At 39.5% G+C, this 17,957-nt stretch overlaps 2 protein-coding genes across 7 annotated transcripts in view; both read left to right on the top strand.

Moving 5' to 3' along the window:
- Positions 1-3,011, top strand: part of LGR4 (leucine rich repeat containing G protein-coupled receptor 4) — a 56,929-nt gene extending 53,918 nt beyond the window's left edge. For both annotated transcript variants that reach the window (XM_015863442.2, XM_015863444.2), the window contains exon 18: positions 31-3,011. In XM_015863442.2, coding sequence (XP_015718928.1) covers positions 31-1,307 — 1,277 coding nt within the window. In that variant the 3' untranslated portion in view covers positions 1,308-3,011. The remainder of the gene's footprint in view (positions 1-30) is intronic.
- Positions 3,012-4,248: 1,237 nt separating this feature from the next.
- The window catches only part of CCDC34 (coiled-coil domain containing 34), a 54,390-nt gene continuing 40,681 nt past the window's right edge, over positions 4,249-17,957 (top strand). For 3 of the 5 annotated variants that reach the window (XR_004307336.1, XR_004307337.1, XM_015863446.2), the window contains exons 1-5: positions 4,249-4,513; positions 5,991-6,123; positions 8,480-8,587; positions 15,786-15,944; positions 17,567-17,708. Coding sequence is in view for 3 of the 5 variants with exons in the window: in XM_015863446.2 (XP_015718932.1) it covers positions 4,326-4,513; positions 5,991-6,123; positions 8,480-8,587; positions 15,786-15,944; positions 17,567-17,708 (730 nt within the window). In the remaining 2 variants the exon portion in view is untranslated. Of the gene's footprint in view, positions 4,514-5,189; positions 5,228-5,990; positions 6,124-8,479; positions 8,588-15,785; positions 15,945-17,566; positions 17,709-17,957 lie in introns of those variants that run through there. The other 2 variants (XM_015863445.2, XM_015863447.2) reach the window with 2 other exon arrangements.

Genomic DNA, 17,957 nt, shown 5'->3' with positions numbered 1-17,957 from the left:
TGTCCTTCTGCTTTTTTTTTTTTCTTGTAGGTGCTTTTAAACCTTGTGAATATTTACTGGGAAGCTGGATGATTCGACTTACTGTCTGGTTCATTTTTTTGGTCGCTTTGTTCTTCAACCTGCTCGTCATATTAACAGTTTTTGCATCTTGTGCTCCATTGCCATCTTCCAAATTGTTCATAGGTTTGATTTCAGTCTCTAACTTATTTATGGGAGTCTATACTGGCATTTTAACTTTCTTGGATGCTGTCTCTTGGGGAAGATTTGCTGAATTTGGCATATGGTGGGAGACAGGCAGCGGCTGCAGAGTCACTGGCTTTCTTGCAGTATTTTCATCAGAAAGTGCCATTTTTTTCCTGATGTTGGCGGCTGTTGAACGAAGCTTCTCTGCAAAGGAAATCATTAAAAAGGGCAAAAGCAATCGCCAAAAACAATTTCAAATTGCAGCGGTCCTTGCTTTCCTGTGTGCTGTGGTAGCAGGATGCTTACCACTGTTCCATAAAGCGGAGTATTCGGCATCGCCCCTTTGCTTGCCCTTCCCCACTGGAGAGACGCCTTCCCTGGGCTTCACAGTAACTTTAGTGCTTCTGAACTCATTGGCATTTTTGCTGATGGCTATTATCTACACTAAACTTTATTGCAACTTGGAAAAGGAGGACCTCTCAGAAAACTCACAGTCCAGCATGATTAAGCACGTCGCTTGGTTAATCTTCACAAACTGCATCTTTTTCTGCCCTGTTGCGTTCTTCTCGTTCGCACCGTTGATCACCGCGATTTCTATCAGCCCTGAGATCATGAAGTCTGTCACCTTGATATTTTTTCCATTACCCGCGTGCCTGAACCCAGTCCTGTACGTCTTCTTCAACCCAAAGTTCAAGGAGGACTGGAAGTTGCTCAGGCGCCGGGTGACCAGGAAGAACAGAGCGGTTGCCATCTCCATCAGTGCTCAAGGGGGATGTGCAACGCAGGATTTTTACTATGACTGTGGCATGTACACACACCTGCAGGGTAACATTGCCGTGTGCGAGTGCTGCGAATCGCTCCTCCTGTCCAAGCCCGTGCCATGCAAACACTTGATCAAATCCCACAGCTGCCCCACACTGGCAGTGGTGCCTTGCCAAAGGCCGGATGGCTACTGGTCGGACTGCGGCACCCAGTCGGCCCACTCCGACTATGCAGACGAAGACGACTCCTTCGTGTCGGACAGCTCAGACCAAGTGCAGGCCTGTGGTCGGGCCTGCTTCTACCAAAGCCGAGGCTTCCCTCTGGTTCGCTATGCCTACAACATACCAAGAATTAAAGACTGAGAGGCTCGGCTGCCGGCTCTCCTAACCAGGAGGTACCACGCGTCACAGACTGTTGCCTCTTTCAGCCTTTCTGAGCAGGAAGCACTTTTGTAATCGTCATTTAGTGTCATTTCTAAAAGAAGGGAAGTGGGCAGTCATTTCTTGAGCCATATGTTTAAAAAGGATGAAAGAAATCAATAAATTGCCCTGACTGTAAATAATTGGTCAACCAAATTTGTTACCTGTAAACCAAATTTTTTACTCTGTCCAAGCAATAGCGGTTCCTTTTATACCGTTTTTACATGCTGAGGGTTTGTTTCCATGTTGTACCCCAGTTGTGTTTTACTTCTGCTGGTGGTGAGGTAAGTTCTGATGGTATTTTTTTCCTGCCAAAGCACAATATAAAGGACAGCTGTTAATGTTAAAGAAATTATTTTTAAATGTGACTTTTCTATCATTAAGCAACAATTCTCTCGCTAGCTTTGTACAGTGTATTCAGCATTGAATCTCAGGATGAATTTTACTGCAGGGCCAAAAAATGGATTCGTTCTCCCACGCGTAACTGTGAGAGCAATATGGGAATGCTCTTTTTGTTTTGTACTTCAAGCCAACGTTCAGAAGTTTTCTTCTTAAATAGATTGTTGTAATAAAAGCACTTGTAATCCACAATATCTGCAGCAGATGCAATAAGAATCGTAACAGCTGTCAGGAATAATAGGGCTGAGGATGTTTTTCAGCGACGATGCGTTGCTTCAGGTGAACCACAGCCATCTCCAGTATTACACAATAGGGTCACGCTGTTGGAAGAAACTTGGATGCATCGGGCGCTGTGTTGGGCAGTGCTGCCTACATACACAGCTCGTGGGTCGGCAGAAAAAGACCGGCTAATTCTCTGCAGCCTGTTGAATGTTGGTGCTTACCAATGATATCTGTGAGCAGTTTCAGATTTTAGCAAACGGGGAGGAAACAGAAAGGGGAATTTTCACTACATTTTTGCCAGTTTTGAAGGTTTTTTTAGTGAGTGTGAAGTACACTTTGCGAAGTTGCTGATTTTCACCTAAGTCGGTGCGTGATTTTTAAAGCATTTATGTCCTGAGATCCAAGTGATTTAAGTGATCCCAATGTATCTACATTTAGTTTGAGATCTTTATGTCTGATCGATATGGAATTATGAATGCACATTTAAGTAATGATGTTGTTTGAACAATATGATAAATCAAGAGCGAATTCACTGCCACCCCGGTCACTCTGGAAACATTCTTAAGATTTAAAGCTAGATTGCAGTTTTGAGAATTAACCTGTATATAATGTTCATACAATGAATTTTTATCTTTGTATTGTAAATTATTTGATAGAACACATGATGGGAAATGTGGCTTCACTTCATTTTGTTAATTAAAGCTACCTCCTAAACAATAGTGGCTGCCAGTAGCAGAATGTTTAAAATGTGGTTTATATACTTTTTGCATTGTAAATAGACATGGTTGTATATTGTCACTGTAATAAAAACAGAATCCTTGTATATCAAAATCATGTAGTTTGTACAAAATACGGGCGGATTATTTACTGTATGCTGTTAATTTTGTAAGCCAAAATATTCACATGTAAAAACAGAAGAAAACCAATCCAGAGCTGTTAGTTCTTATATTTATACTCATGAATATTACATCAGCAGTTAGCATGGAATGTTACACTGAAAGCAAATAAAGGGTACATGAACATTGATGGTTATTTAACTGTTTTTCCAAAGCAACTGTTGTACTGAGCTCCGGCACCAGGTTTAGCAGGCAAATAGAATTTGCTGTTGACTATAAACAAATAAAAGCTTTTGAGCAAGGAGAGGATTCACTTTTTCTTCCTCCTCCTGATGTTCAGAGTAAGAAGCTTTCTGCAGTACAGAGGGAACAACTAAAGATGCCACAAGTCGTTGCAGAGATATTCTGTGCCTTCTCCCCGTCAAGTGGTTTATGGACATTTGTCAACTCACTCTAAGAAAGTATTCTGGTGAGATCCCTTTATCCGAAATTACATAAATAATGTACCCACTTGACAACTGTTGGGTTTAGATCCCTTCCGCCCTTTTCCCATCACGGTAGGAATCTCGGAGTTTAATCACAAACTTACTCAGAAATCTCGGAGTTGTACCCAGGATACTTTTAACTTTGATTATAGTTTTTAAGCCTTTGGTTTTAATTTACAGGGTAATGTTTTTAATTAAAAGCACAATGAATACGTTTATTTCATACGTATTCTCAATTTAATAACTTTTAATTGCATAGATGCTTTTCATCTTTTATTGCTAGTATAATAAGTTTATTTGTAGCTAGGGATTTTTAATATTGCCTTTCATATACTGTACAGTAGAATCTGAGCTATTTGCTCTCAAGCTAACAATTGAATATGATTCAGAAAGTAAGGACACAAATGAAAGGTGCAACAGGATAATGCATCATAAGTTACTGTGTTTCGTTTACTGCTTCTTGTGCTTGGAGGATGAACGGGTTCCATATTGTGGCACTGCACTAGGTGAAAAATATATTGTTTAGGCTTTATTTGAGAATACCAGTTAATGGTGATCGTGGCTGTGTTTACTTTAAGGAAAATGTTCAAATTTGAGGGTAACAACATGAGTTTTATCATTGGTTTCCAGTAACGAATGCATAGCTCGCTACTTCAGTGTCTTTTGCAAATGTCAGTCCCAGAGTAAGCAAATAAATCTGCTAAGAACTGAAGTTTTAGATGAAGACTGAGGGTATAGCTCTGAGGTGAGCACTTGGGCAGGTTTTTCACCATAATAACAACTATGGGGGCACGTGTGTGTATATATATGTGTATATTTACATCTCTGTTTGTCGCACAGTGCTGTAGTCAGGAGTGTTTAGATGGTACACGGCCTGTTGGGTTTGTTTTTCGTACGTTTTATCCAGCCCCGGGGCCGTTCCGAGCCTCCATGGCGACGGCGCGGTGTCGGCCGGGAGCTGCGCTGTGCGCTGCGCGGTGCCGCTAACAGCCCAGCTCCCGGAGCTGCTTCAGGCCGCCATGAGCAGGGCTGCCCGGCCGCCGTCCCTCGGCAGCTCGGAGGGCGAAGAGCCGCTCAGCCCTTCCAGCTGCTCCCTCCCTTCTTCCCGGCCCGGCTTCCGCGGGGGTGAGGAGGAGGAAGAGGAGGCGGAGGAAGAGGAGGGGCCCGGTTCGCTCTCGAGTACGGCCTCCCAGAGTAGACTGAGCAGGTCTGTGGGGTGAGGGAAAGAGTTCATGGCGCTGGGGCGGCCCGTAGTGCGGCTCCAGGGCTGGGGGAGGCGATGCGGCCACGCTGAGCTTTGGCTAAAGGCGTTTCTTGAAAGAAGAGCTGAACATCCCAGAGAAATCTGGGGAAAACACTCCGTGCATTCAGAGCTCTCGGGTTAAAACTGCTTGTCAGCCTGCTTGCAGTCCATTCCTTTCTGTTACTTCTTCTAAGCTCGAGGAGGGAAGGTTTTTGTGTACAGAGTGGGCAGTGAGGTGCTGGCACAGGCTGCCCAGAGAGGCTGTGGATGCTGGGTCCCTGCAGCTGTCAGTGCCAGGCCAGGTGGGGCCCTGGGCAGCTTGGTCCACTACTGGATCCTGCAGATCTGCCTGTGGGAGTTGGTGCTTGATGATCCTTGGGGTCCCTTCCAACCCAAGCCATTCTATAGTTCTCTGATTCTAATGAGTGCTCGCCCACCAGATGTTCACCTGATAGCTCCCTGCCTAACTACCAAGGTTGTAGGCATAACAATGAAGGCTATGATTATGCTGGATTCTAGCAGGGGCTCCTATGGAATACAGGTTTTGTGTGCATCATCACTCAGGTGGACAGCTCTGTGCCAGGAGTGCTAGGCCTGCAGTGCTCTTCTGTGTGTGTTCTCAGCTCCATTACACTGCCAACGTCACTAATTCGTCATGAATATGCAAAACTTACGCATGTAATGTGTATATATATTTTAAAATGTACGCGTAGAAGATTAATTTCAGGAGCATCCATGTAATATGCTTGTTTGGGAGCCTCTTTCTTAGCTTAAGCAAACAGAGTTGCTCCCTGTAGTGGAGCGGGGGTGCAGGTACAGAGCATTGTATGTTTCTGGCCTGGAGGTAGGATCGCTGCATTACTTGTGAGTAAAGTTATGAGTGAGTTATGCAAAGTGTCTGACTAAAAGTCTCACCTTGTGTAATATCACTAAGTGTGCACAAGCTGTATTTTTAAGGTGTATTTCCTGTGTGTTTTAAAGAGGAAAATATTATCTTAGAATGAATGGATTCTGAGTGCTGAAGCTGTTCAGTATCCTCCAATTCTATAGGACTCGAAAGACTGAGGATAATCTTGATTATACATTGCTTTTATTAAAAGGCTGTTTGCCACTTTGAGCCTCTCTGTGACAGAAATGCTTCCACGTTTCTTATGTTGGGTTTGGTTAGTTTGTAAGAGGCAGTGCCTGAACCTGTTCCACAGTCTGGAACAGAAAGAAAAATCACAGGCTAGAAGTGAGTGAGTAGAACACAAGGGGGATAGCAGGGAACACAAAATCAATGCTGTTTACCATCCTGGAGGTTACTGTGCAAGTAGAATTATGTAATTTTTGCTGCAATAGAGAGAAATGTGATTTTTTTTTTGTGACATCAGCCCTGGATAGACTTTCAGTCCAAGTTCTGATAGATAATATCCTTTTACATTTCTCATTTTTAACTCAGGAAGGATGATGACTCTGAAATAACAGAAGCAAACAAGCCGTCTCCTTTGAAAGATAATCTGTCACCATGGGAAGAATGGTTCATTGGAAAAGAGAAGGAACTGCGTGCCCGCTTACAAGCTAGAGCTGCAGAGGTAAATGTATCTTAGCTTGATGTAAAATCTAGTAGCAAATAGCAAGCACCACATACCAGGATTTATTTTCTATTGGTATTAGAAAAACTAGCCATACTTTTATTTCCTTTATACCTCTGTAGTGTTAGTTTCGACAGTTCTGATGTGATTCATGCCCTGAGCTTTCCCTTTTGCTAAATGTTGCACGTAATTGAAATGGTGCTCTCTGATATTTTGTTTATCCTACCAGCAAGTAATTGTTCAGGTTTAAAAGAGCATAATGTATTGATGTATGTGGTACCTTGATTCTCATAATGGTTACATACGCCTGTGTGTAGGTAGTAAAACACGACAGGGTGTGTGCTGGGCATAAGCACTGCAAGCTGCTTGATTATACATAAGACATAGTGTTGTTACCCACTCAGTGGGTAATTGCATAACTGCTTGGTGTCATTTCCCAGACTATGCTTCTCCATCCCAGGATTTCTTCCCTTCCTTCAATCTTTTGTCCCCCTTGCAAACCGACAGGTCTTGAACACTGAGACTTGGGCAGAAGTAAGTGAGAGCGCCCTATCTTTTCTTGATTAATGTATTTGTTGCTGCAGTTGATTGAATGATACTATTGTTTAAAGTCAAATTGGAAGAATTGAGTAGTGGTTAGAATAATCGCATCAAAGGTAGATAATTTCTCACTTAAGTTACTGATTTACCATTTGACCTTGAACAGTGACCTGACTTCTGTGATTCGTTTAATCTTTAATGTGTGTATAACATATATATACATATATATATGTATATTTTATGTGGGTTGCCTCACGTTCTTTCTGTAATTCCCAATACTGGAAGGTCTTAAAACAATGTTTTAGAGGTCAGTGTAACTCCAAAATAGTTTGCTAAACTTGAGCAATATTTTCTGATCTATTCGTATTCTCAACACATTTCACATCTTTCCTTTTTGATTCTAGTTTGGTAACTGTATCCCTGTTTGGATTTGTAAGCATGAAAAAAGAGCCAAAGTAATTTCTGCTGTCGTACAGCAAATATGGTTTGTATATGGACTTCTCATATGGTCTTGAGGAGGAACTGAAGCAATTTATTCTATTATATCATGTAAGGTTGCTCTCTGAAATACGTATTAGTAGTTAGAGGACAGGTAGAAATCAGTGGTAAATGCTTTCGTCTGGAGGAACAAATACTGTGAACTGTTATATAAGATACCAGAAAAGGACAAAGTGTGGGACTGTGATATTAAAATGTGTTACTCTGTTTACATATTAAAATTATTCCAAACCAGTATCTTAAGAAATAAGTTTGAAGTCCTAGAGCTTTTGCAGATGACAACACTGTGTCTGCCTTGAATGCAGGAAATGTGGATACACGTCTGGAGTGAATAATGGGTGCAGTCTTTAAGATCCTTGCGGGACCATCACCTTTTATCTAACCCAAAATCCCTGCAATACAGATGTCTCAGAACACAAAAGAGATGTTAGTTGTTTAAACTTTGCCTAGGCAATAACAGTGTTTTCAAATTTAGTCTGGATTGTAAGTATACTATGAGCTTTCTGCAAGCTCCTAGTTTTTCGTGGTGTCTTACTAAATTCAAATCCACTGTCATAGAAGAAGAGGTTCTGGCTGAGCTTTAGGGACCATAACAGAAGTTTGATGGAAGTAATTCCATCTGGAGTTTGAAGGTACCAGTTCTTATTGATGAATAATACTTTGCTCTGACATAACTCTTAGAGGTACCAGGTATCTTAAATTATCTTAATCGTTATTTTTCTTTATTGATTCATTTCCTCCAAGATTCATAAGTAATTGTGCATTTGCTGTGTGTCTTACAAAGATGAAATGCTTCAGAATTCCTTCTATTATGTTTAAAATATGAATCTTATTCTGAAATTCGATGAAATCCTTTAAAATTTTGGTTTCATTAAGCATGGATTTAAGCCCCACTGTGACTGTAGTTTTGATATGAAATGTCACAGATGAGTAATAAATTACTTAGTTTTGATGCCTTCCTGAACACAGAATAGTAAATCATCTAATCTTTAAGCATTGCAGAAAAGTAGTAATAGTAATTGAGATCCTATTGACTGAGGATGTTTAAATACACCAAGGAGGGATTTGTGTTGAAGTATTTCTGGAGCCCGACTAAAATATCTGTTTCCAATTCATACTGTAAAAATTATACATTTCCATTGGTGATATTTCATAATGTTTCTTTGTTAACTGTCATTCATTTTTTCCAAAATCCTCATAAAGTTTTCCAAATGTAATGCTTTTTATATATGTATGTATGTATACACACATACACACACACAGAGGTATATGTGGTTATGACATATTAAAGAGGTGTGCTTTTTCTTGTTTAAATTAGGAGATGAATATACAGCTTGAGAAAGTGAAGCAAGAGGAAGAGTTTGAGAGAAGGAAAAGGACAGCTGAAAAGAAACTCAGAGAATGGATGCAGAAAAAAAGAGAAGAGGTAAATTATACTTCAGCTGCACGTATTCTGGCACATGCTGTGCTTAAGTAAACCTGTGTACAGTTTACTTAGACTGTTGGGACAGCCATGTTTTCAGCTTGCTGAAAGGAAGACTGTTTCAATTGAAAAGTACAAAAACGTGCTCACACAGTTCACCAGTCTTTCAAGACTGATTTTTGTTGTTGTTATTTTTTTTGTCCCATGAGGTATAAAGAGATATGTTTTCTGAGTAGTCAGATAACTGGTAATTGTCCTACGTCTTGTGCACTAGCCTTCTGCTAATTACAGCTGGGGATCTGATCTTTGGCATACCCTAGTCTTTCTGTCTTCCTAGGTTCAATGCCTGAGCATGCTGATTATAGTCTACAACTTAACTGCAATACTTTGTACACCAACTAGAGCCAGAGAAAGAATTTAGTTAAGTACCATTGCAAACAGGAAAATAGTATGGTGGAGTTGAGAGAGTAATTAAGGTGTAAAGTCAGATTCAGGAAACTATCAGTAGCCCACAGCTTGCAAGTGGGAATTTTTTCATTTAAGAAGTCGTTTCAGAATGGGATCGGGCAATCTTTTTCAGTTCTCTGTTGAGGATGCCAAAATCCCATGTCAGAAGCATCCAGGATCCTGATCCCAGATCTCAGAAATCAGATGAAAAATGTCACATTAGCACTGCTTTGGTTAGGTATCAAGGCTCAATACATTTATCTTCATTTCATCTTCCAATTTAGTGTAGAGCCCCTAGTAAAATTTGTGTTTGAACCTGGCTTCCAGATTTCTCTTAGCTTCGTTGATGACTGGATGATTAGCATAACCCTGAGGCACAGCAGTCCTGATTTAAGCATTATTATGATGTGCAAGGGGACCTTCCTTACTAAAGTATAAGACAAAAAGTATATGCAGTACAATGATGTTTTACCCTTCTAAAACAGAAATTAACAGCTTCCTGCAACTATTCATTAGCATGAACAAGTGTGAGTCACATATTAATATTGTTCACAGGTCAAAACTGAATATTCTCTTTGGGTGTCTGTCTATCTCAGTCAGCTTCTGTACATCTCTACCTATTCGTGTCCTCCTTGTAACTTTATCTTTCTGGGTTTACTGATTAACTTCTTCCTTTCTGTTGGCAGTAGGACAAGGAGGTCTTTTTGATGGTAGTATCAGCTCAGAGAACAGCGGGGGAAAAAAGTATTTGTGTCTGGGCTTTTACATGTTATGTTTTGGAAGCTTATGGTCATTCTTAGGCCATGTCCCAAGAACTTACCAATAGTAATCTGTTTTTCATTTAAATCAGATGATTCATTGGCTTGTCTTTTCTGTAAACCACATTCAAGTCAAGAACAAAACTGATCTTGAAGGATTTTAACGTTTCTGCTGCATACTCCTCTGCAGTACAAGTTCTCACAAGATTGCCTGTGAATAACACACACTGAATGATGAGTATGTCAATGCAGTGCCTAAATCTGTGTTTGTGAAAGATTTCAGGTGGAGTTTAAGGTTGGATTCATGAATACTTGTCATGATTTCTCTCAGTAAATGTGTGTACATGTGCAGAAGGTCTCATTTATTTCCTCCTATTAGTGTGAAAAGGTGCTTCTTGATGGCAAAACTCATTTTTTCTTCACTAAAATGAAAATTAAGTGCTCACCCTGTTTATATCCTGTTGGTGATTTTCACCTCTTTGTAGATAATACAGAAAATGGTTTACAGGAGGTGACCCATTCAGGGATGTTACCTTTGCGATCTCCACAAATCTGAATCCTTCCCTTTGCTGAGTACTGTACTGATGAAGGAAGTGAGGGATGTTTGAGTGTATGTGGAACTTCATCCTGAGCGCAGAGTCTTTAAGCAGCTCCAAGACACTGCTGGAAAAAACTTCATGATGTGACTATGAGGCATATCCGTGCCAGAGTATTTGTGTGTGCCTGAAAGAATTCTTTTTCTGCGAATCAAGCCAGTAGCAATTGGTTACATGGCAGTGTCAGCTGTAATGCTCTGTTATATACAGGCCACTAGGCTCAAGTTAGGAAGAAATACTTGAAGATAGTGTTTATTTAATGTCTATTTAAAACCATGAGATGTGAGGTTTTGGCATGCTTCCATTCGTTTTGCATCTGAAAATCAAGATGTCATCAGCATTTAATAAACTTGGATGTAAGTAAGTTTTTGTGATTTCAAAGGTTGAAAGTCAACTAGAAAAAACATTTTGAAATACGAACTATCAGAGAATGTTCTAGGCTGTGAAATACATATGGAAATATGAAGAAATTTTGCAGCTCAGAAGGAAGGAGAAACTTAATAAAATCAGCTGTCAGGTGCTATTGTGGTTCTAGTAATGCCTTCAAAATGTACAGATCATTAAGATACTAGACCTCTGCTGGACAAAAGTTACTGTACTTTCTCTGCCTCCGAATGTTGAGTCATTTGTGGGCAGACAGTAAATTGTCTGTCTGGTTTGCTCTGTTTTAGATTTAATAGAGCTCTGCGTTACAAGTCACGGGAATATTGGTCAAAATATTTTAACTCTAAAGGTATCTCCAGGCATGGATTTAGATTCCAGAAGAAAATTCAAAACCAACACTCAAATCTTTTTCTTTTTTACTGTTAGGCTTCCAGATAAAAATGACGTGTGTATGATTCTAAATGCTGCAAAAGCAAAGTTACCCAACGTCATGTTTTCATTATTGAAGAAGATGATCCATCTCTTATTTATTGAGAAGAGATCCATCTCTTATTTAGAGATGGATTTGACTGGTACACAGAACTGGAATTCGAGCAAAACCATCAGAATGTGCCTTAATGTTTCTGATATGCTAAAATGTTTGCTTGATTGCTAATTGCTGTAGTTAGACTCCAGTTCAGTAACGAGCTCTTCGAAGACACCTTATGGCAGAACTGTGAAGCTTGAAAAGAAAGGAATCCTTGATCCCTCCATCATCATAGGTCTAAATTTCGAGTTGACATTGAAAAATACCCAGTCTCATTTCTTCAGATTAGAATGAGTGGTTGTGAAAGCTTATTTTCTTCATGTCCATTCATTCTGATGCTTTTTGTTGTTGTCAGATTTTTTTCTACCGTTTTTGTTCTGGATTTTGTTAAGCAAGAATGGGTAAATATTTTAATGTTATGTGGAGTAAAGTTGTAAGAGATAAACTGCACATATATATACACACACACATATATATATATGCATATATATATATTGATTTTTGGTTTGAAGCAGTGCAACTGTACAGAAAGCTGATAAATCTGAATGCCATAGATAGCTTTTCGTGTCTTCAAAACGTTTGGGAATTCTATCTCTGCTTCCTTCCAAGGATTTTTCTCTCTTATCTAGATTCTAATGGATGAAAGTGTGATTAGAAAACTGTGGCTGGATGAAAAATGAACAGCAAAAATTTCATAGATGAGGTTTTATATGTTCAGAGCTGATCACTCATTCATTCTTTTGTACTGCTTCTTTTTAAGACCATCGCTATTCAGAGTTTGTCCAAAATGGTCCAGTTGCAATTTCCCTTGCGGTGTGAGCAGACACTGGTTCTTCTGCCTCATTACTTCCTGTGTTCTACTCGGTGGAAGTTTCTGGAGATGCTTGTAAAAAGCTCTTCTGTTTTTGAAGCTGTTGCCTGAAGCCAAGTTTGGTGTTTGGATTTTTCTGTTTTATTCCCTCATCTGCCTTTAAGTTTAAAAATTAAAACACATGTAGCCGCCTTCCAGGTAGACTTTACTCTCTGAACCTTACCTCTCATGGATGAGGAGCAGTACAGAGAACTCATTGGTTTATAAAACCTTTGTCCTTTCAGACTCCCTTTCTTCTTTATACCTTCTTCCAGATATTTCTGTAAAGAACTGAGGATGGTTTTGGTTATGGACTTCAATACACAGCACTCTGCAGTTGATGCTTTTTAAAGCTTCTCAATTAATTATATTAATGTGAAAACAGAGGAATTAATTTTCTTCCGCTTGCATATGTTGTCTCTGTTTCAGTGGTGATTGGTCTCATTTTCTGCCTTAGGAATTCTTTTTGGCAGAAGGCAGAAATGCTTAGTGTGATGCCTCATCAAATTTAACATTTCTCAGACAAGTCTCAACATATACGTAGGTCTGATTTTTCTTGAAAGGTTAATAGTTGTGTTGATGAGATGCTGGTTTGATACTGACTCAGTAAGGCACACGCTACCCACTGAGTCACCAGTACTGCTTTGTGCCACCACTGGGTTTGTTCTGGGTGGGGGATTTCCAAGTACTGACCCAGCCCAGTCTTTATTAGGTTCGGAGACCTGATAGGATCGCAGCCCATAGCAGTGAACCTTCAGGCCAGAACTGTATCGTTTTTGCTTGATAATACGTTTGGGTGGAGTGGCAGGAGAACAGGCTCTTCCTGCAGTAAGTAATGGGATGTTTTACAATCAATACCTTAATTTATGTAACATGTGCAATCATATTTTAAAGTATGTGTAAACTTATGAGTGGTTTAGTGAATGGGTACGTCTGTTTGGAACACATGATCAAAGAGAAACTTTAAAAACCAATCTGACAACGCCACACATAAACAAATTATATAATTTCCCTTCCCCTTACATATGTGGAAGGAGTGTGAAGGAAGGATTGAAGAACATCATGTGCATTAACGTGCACGTTCCTAGTCTTCTTGATAGAGTTGTACAAGAAAAAGTAGTGAGAATGGGGGGAAGCTGGGAAGGCTGGAGTGATGGGAGCTTGATGCAAACCAGGCTATTAAAGCAAATAATTGAAAATATATGGTTTTTGTGGGTGGGCTGTTGAGTAAATGAGGAGCTGGTTACATAGATCATACCCAGAGAGTAGTGGTCAATAGCTCAACATCTGGATGGAGATCATTGATAAATGGTGTCTCTTAGGGTCAGAAATGGGACTCCTTAACATCTTTGTCAACGGACATCAACAGTGGTATCAAGTACACCCTCAGCAAAGCTGTGGACACCGAGCTGTGTGTTGTGGTCTGCACACTTGAGGAATGGGATGCCATCCAGAGAGACCTAGGCAGGCTGAGCGGTGGGCCCAGTTGTACCTCATGAGGGTTCAGCAAAGCCAAAGCACCTGGATCATGGCAACTCCCACTATCAATACAAGCTGAAGCACGAAAGCATACAGCACAGCCCTACCAAAAAGGACCTGGGGGTGCTGGTGGATGGGAAGCTGAATAGCTGGGAAGCCAGCAGTGTGCCCTCAAAGCCCAGAAAACCAACTGTGTCTTATGCTGCATCAAAAGCAGGGCTAGGGAGCTAGTCCTGCCCATCCACTCCACCCTGGTGTCATGGAGTTATCTCTATATCTGTGTCTGTGACAGGGGGTACAGGCCCAAAGAGGAAAAAAAGAAAGAGGAGGGGGAAAAAAAGGTGTTAACCATTTATGTCCAGCATGGACATACTCTCTCTTACATGAGAGTCTCCCACTAAGTCAGTGGTGAATGTTGATGGTACATCAGTAGATGTTGAACTTTCCCACCAATATTGTTACGTGTTGTTGCTGTGTGAGGGATGGCAGCAGAGGGACGGTCTGACAGAATGGCTTCTGACATGGAAAGGCATTTGGAGCAAAGGTGTGTCATTGAATTGCTCCATGCAGAAAAAATTGCACCCATCGGCATTCACTGACACGAAAACTTGTACCTTGGAGATTATGGCAGATACAATTAATAAAGCATATAAAAAAATCCATAGCATAGCTGCAGATGTTAGAATCATATTATCACTTCTAGTATTGCCAAACACGGATAGGAGCATAGTAATGCAAGTAATTTTGTAAGCTATCTCCTTTGGATAAGAACATGACAATTTAGCATTGTGACATATTGCAACGAAAGGAATGCCAAGAGTAAGCTAAGGTTAAGCTTAAAATGACTTCTTTATCAAGACAATTTCATGTAGTGTGGATAAGGATTCAAACTTGAAACTGTTGTCATCCAGCGCTCTTACAGTAGAAAAAGCAAACATTTTTCATAGAAAATCCATTACTTTCATGTTATTGGCCCCGTTTTTGTGCCTCATGCAATCTGAAAGAAAAGTAGAGGGAAGAGCTGGCTTCCAGGTTTGCTGTGTTTATAGGAAGTAACACAGGAAGAAAAGAATATTAGAATATTCCTGTTTGTACTGTAAATATGTTTTTCCTCTTTTCACTGAAGAAAATACCCAGTTTATTTTACTTTACAGTTGTGGTTCTGGGCACTTGATATCCATGCTGCCAAGTGAGGTAATTCCGGGATGGTGTCATTTCCTGCTCAACTGCAAATCTCCTGTGTTAAGTGCTAAAATACAAATTTGTTGCAGTATCTGGGAATAGTTTAGATTCTTCTAATTAGTAGCAGGGAGCTTAAAAGAAAACTATTTCTTAAAAGAAAACCATTTGTTCAGCATTTTTTTTCTATAAAATGGAAAATTTTTTATTTCAAATCTTCTGTTTCTCCTCCGTCATGTGCATAGCTTGTCTAGTAAAGATCTGCGTGTGTATGCAGGTTCTCCAGAACTAAGTAAGCTAAGATGTGGTAGTACTGAACCAGTAGAATTCCAGGTGTTTCAAAAGTTACAGGATGGGATGGTGAGGGTACTATTAGTCTTCACATGAGTATGCTTCCTTCTCCAGATCAAGAAAAGCCCTTCAGAATGTGTTTGTTAGCTTAGAGAATGGCTCTCAAAATGCTGTGTGCCATTATATTCACATACTTGGGAAAGACACAGAAGCGATTAGACCTCTGTGTATCACATCTTACAGAGCTGATGTGCGTGTCAGTGACTCAGAAGGGACAGAGTGACTTCCATTTAGAACTGCACTTTGCTCTAGTTTAGCTGAAAAGTAGATGTCTTAATCTAAAACACGCTCATTAAGAATTGCAACGAGGATTCCTTTTCAGGAGATACAGAGAAATATTGGAAGGCTTTTTAAAAAGATGTCTAAATAAATTATCATCAGAGTAAGCATAGAAGTGTAGAAAGTCTGAAAGTAAATTTTTATCAAGTTGTACAACAAGTGTGTGTTTGTAAAGCTTTTCTTGTCTGCTGCTGGTGATGAGTAGGTTTTGTTTGCAGAGATTGCAATGTGATTTTTTCAGGGTTATGATAATTTTGTTTGTAATTATGTAATAAAAGTATTCCTCAAAGCAATTACTCGTTGAACTATGTTGCATTTTTAAAATTCTGCTTATTTGATCTATTTTGTGTAGGGGAGGAAGGAAAGAGAACAAAAACTGAACAAAGAAATGGCAGAGAAAGCCGCAAGGGAACTAGAAAAAAAGCAGTTACAAGAAAAGGCTGAAGTGAAGTATAATGAATGGTTAAAGAAGAAGAGAGCTGAAGAGTCAGAAAAGAAGAAGAAAGAGAAGGTATTGATCAGTTAATCGTATATTTGAATGGCTTTACCTAACATATTAAACATATTGCTTGATTAAATCAATTGGGATTTATCAGATGGAGTGATGTATGTTAAGAATAGTTTCAGAAGGAATAGTTTCAGAAGTTATGCTGTTGATGCATTGAAGATACTGAGATACGGCCAGCAAACGAAGGTGCACATTAAAGGCATATTTGTTACTAGTTTTATTGCAAAGCCAAGCAAACCCTCTGCAGCTGTGATGTGATAAGAGAAATAAATATGAACCACAAACTGTGTCTTTATTTCTCAGCCCCAGCAGAAAATAGACATCCATCTAGTAATTTTTCTAGTCATTTTTCTCTCAGCACCACTACTGTCTTGGTCATTAAACATATTTCAAATTAGAAGTATTTTCCTTTCTATTTCTTTATGCCAGTTTGATGCTGGGAGTCCTAATTTTAAAGTTAATTCAGATTGAATAATTAACCAGCTATTTATTTCTATAGTGTGCTCTAGAAGACCTCTTACACATTGTAAGCTTCCTAAAACACAGACATGGAGGTCCTCGGGCAAATTATATACAGAAATTATATATTGGTAATGCTTGTGCCTTAAAACGGGTGGGCAACTACAACTGTTAACACTTAAAGTTGATTGACTGTAATTGAATTTAATTAATGGGACAGTTTTATTTTTTAGTTGAATTTGTAATTTGTATTACACTGCTGTTAAGTGCTCGGGGGATTTTGGTTAGAAGAATTTGTCTATGTTCCTGCTGTAATTATAGCTGTCGTTCTTAATGTGCAAAAAAGATTCATAAGTATTTCTTACGTGTATATACTAATTCCTTTAGGTTATCTTAAAAATACTTTAAGTTGTTTCAGACCAATTAAGAGGCCTCAAGGACCTTAATTTTGTAGATTTCCAAATTTTTCATATGACCGGAACACAATTATTTTATACTGGTTGTGATCGTGTCCTTTTTAAACCAATTCTGTGTCACTGCTGGACTTCTAAAATGCAGCACAAAGAACTTGAAACCAAAGTCAATGGGAGTCTTAAGACAGATTTAAACCAACCTTCAGTCCTCTTTTTGTTAACATAAGTTTGTATAAGTCACGTTCACAGTATCAGTTAAACCTTGTTGAAATACAATGGCAATGCCTGTAAAACCATACTGTTTTTACTCTCAATAGTGACCGTCCCTGCAGCTTGCTGCAGCCTTGTGGGCAATGCATCCTAGGCTGATGTAGGACTGTATGAATATGGGCGAATAAGCGGCGTGGATGGCTGTCTCAGATGCAATAGTCTCTTCAGGCTAACTGCAGCCCAGTAGGCTCTGTTCACATGCCATTAACATTCAGTGTGTTTTCCACGTGTTGCCTTCCAAAAGAGTTCTGTGAACTTGTTCATCAAACACCCGATTAATGGGGAGACGTGTGTCATTTTTATTTTTTTCAGACTTAGAGGGAAAAAAAAATGTGACTTTTCTATTGTTGGGAAAAGGTATTCTTATTTGAAAACATTTTTGGACTATCATCAGCAATCTGGGAATCCACAAAAATGCTGTTTGCTTTCTTTTGTATATAACAGTGCTTTGTCCATAGGTGACTTAGACTATTTTATTTTCAGGAAAAAGAAAAAGAAAGGCAAGCGGAGCTGCAGGAGAAGAAAGAGAGGGCAGAGAAGATCTTTAATGAATGGCTACGTAATGCTAGAAATAAACCACGCCCTGTATTAAATGGTTATGGCTTTCCACATGGGAAGTCTACAGGTTTGTACTCTTTACTACACATATGCAGCGATTTAGGATGTGGTTCCTTCTCTCTAATCTTTTAATGTAAAATGAAGCCTGTTTAAGATTTTCATCCAGTATCTCATTTTGACGCATGAGAATGAATATCCCATATGGTGTAAGTTGGAAAAGCTTTTATGGTCAGACATTTGTATGTTTTTTATGGATTCTTTGATTCTATGATTTATGTCATGTAGGAGGAAAAGAATGTTACTTGAGAATAATGCG

Source organism: Coturnix japonica, chromosome 5 (assembly GCF_001577835.2).
Source record: "Coturnix japonica isolate 7356 chromosome 5, Coturnix japonica 2.1, whole genome shotgun sequence".
Taxonomy (NCBI): Eukaryota; Metazoa; Chordata; class Aves; order Galliformes; family Phasianidae; genus Coturnix; species Coturnix japonica.
The sequence above is the reverse complement of the archived record's forward strand: the minus strand, read 5'-3'. Positions and strand labels throughout refer to the sequence as shown.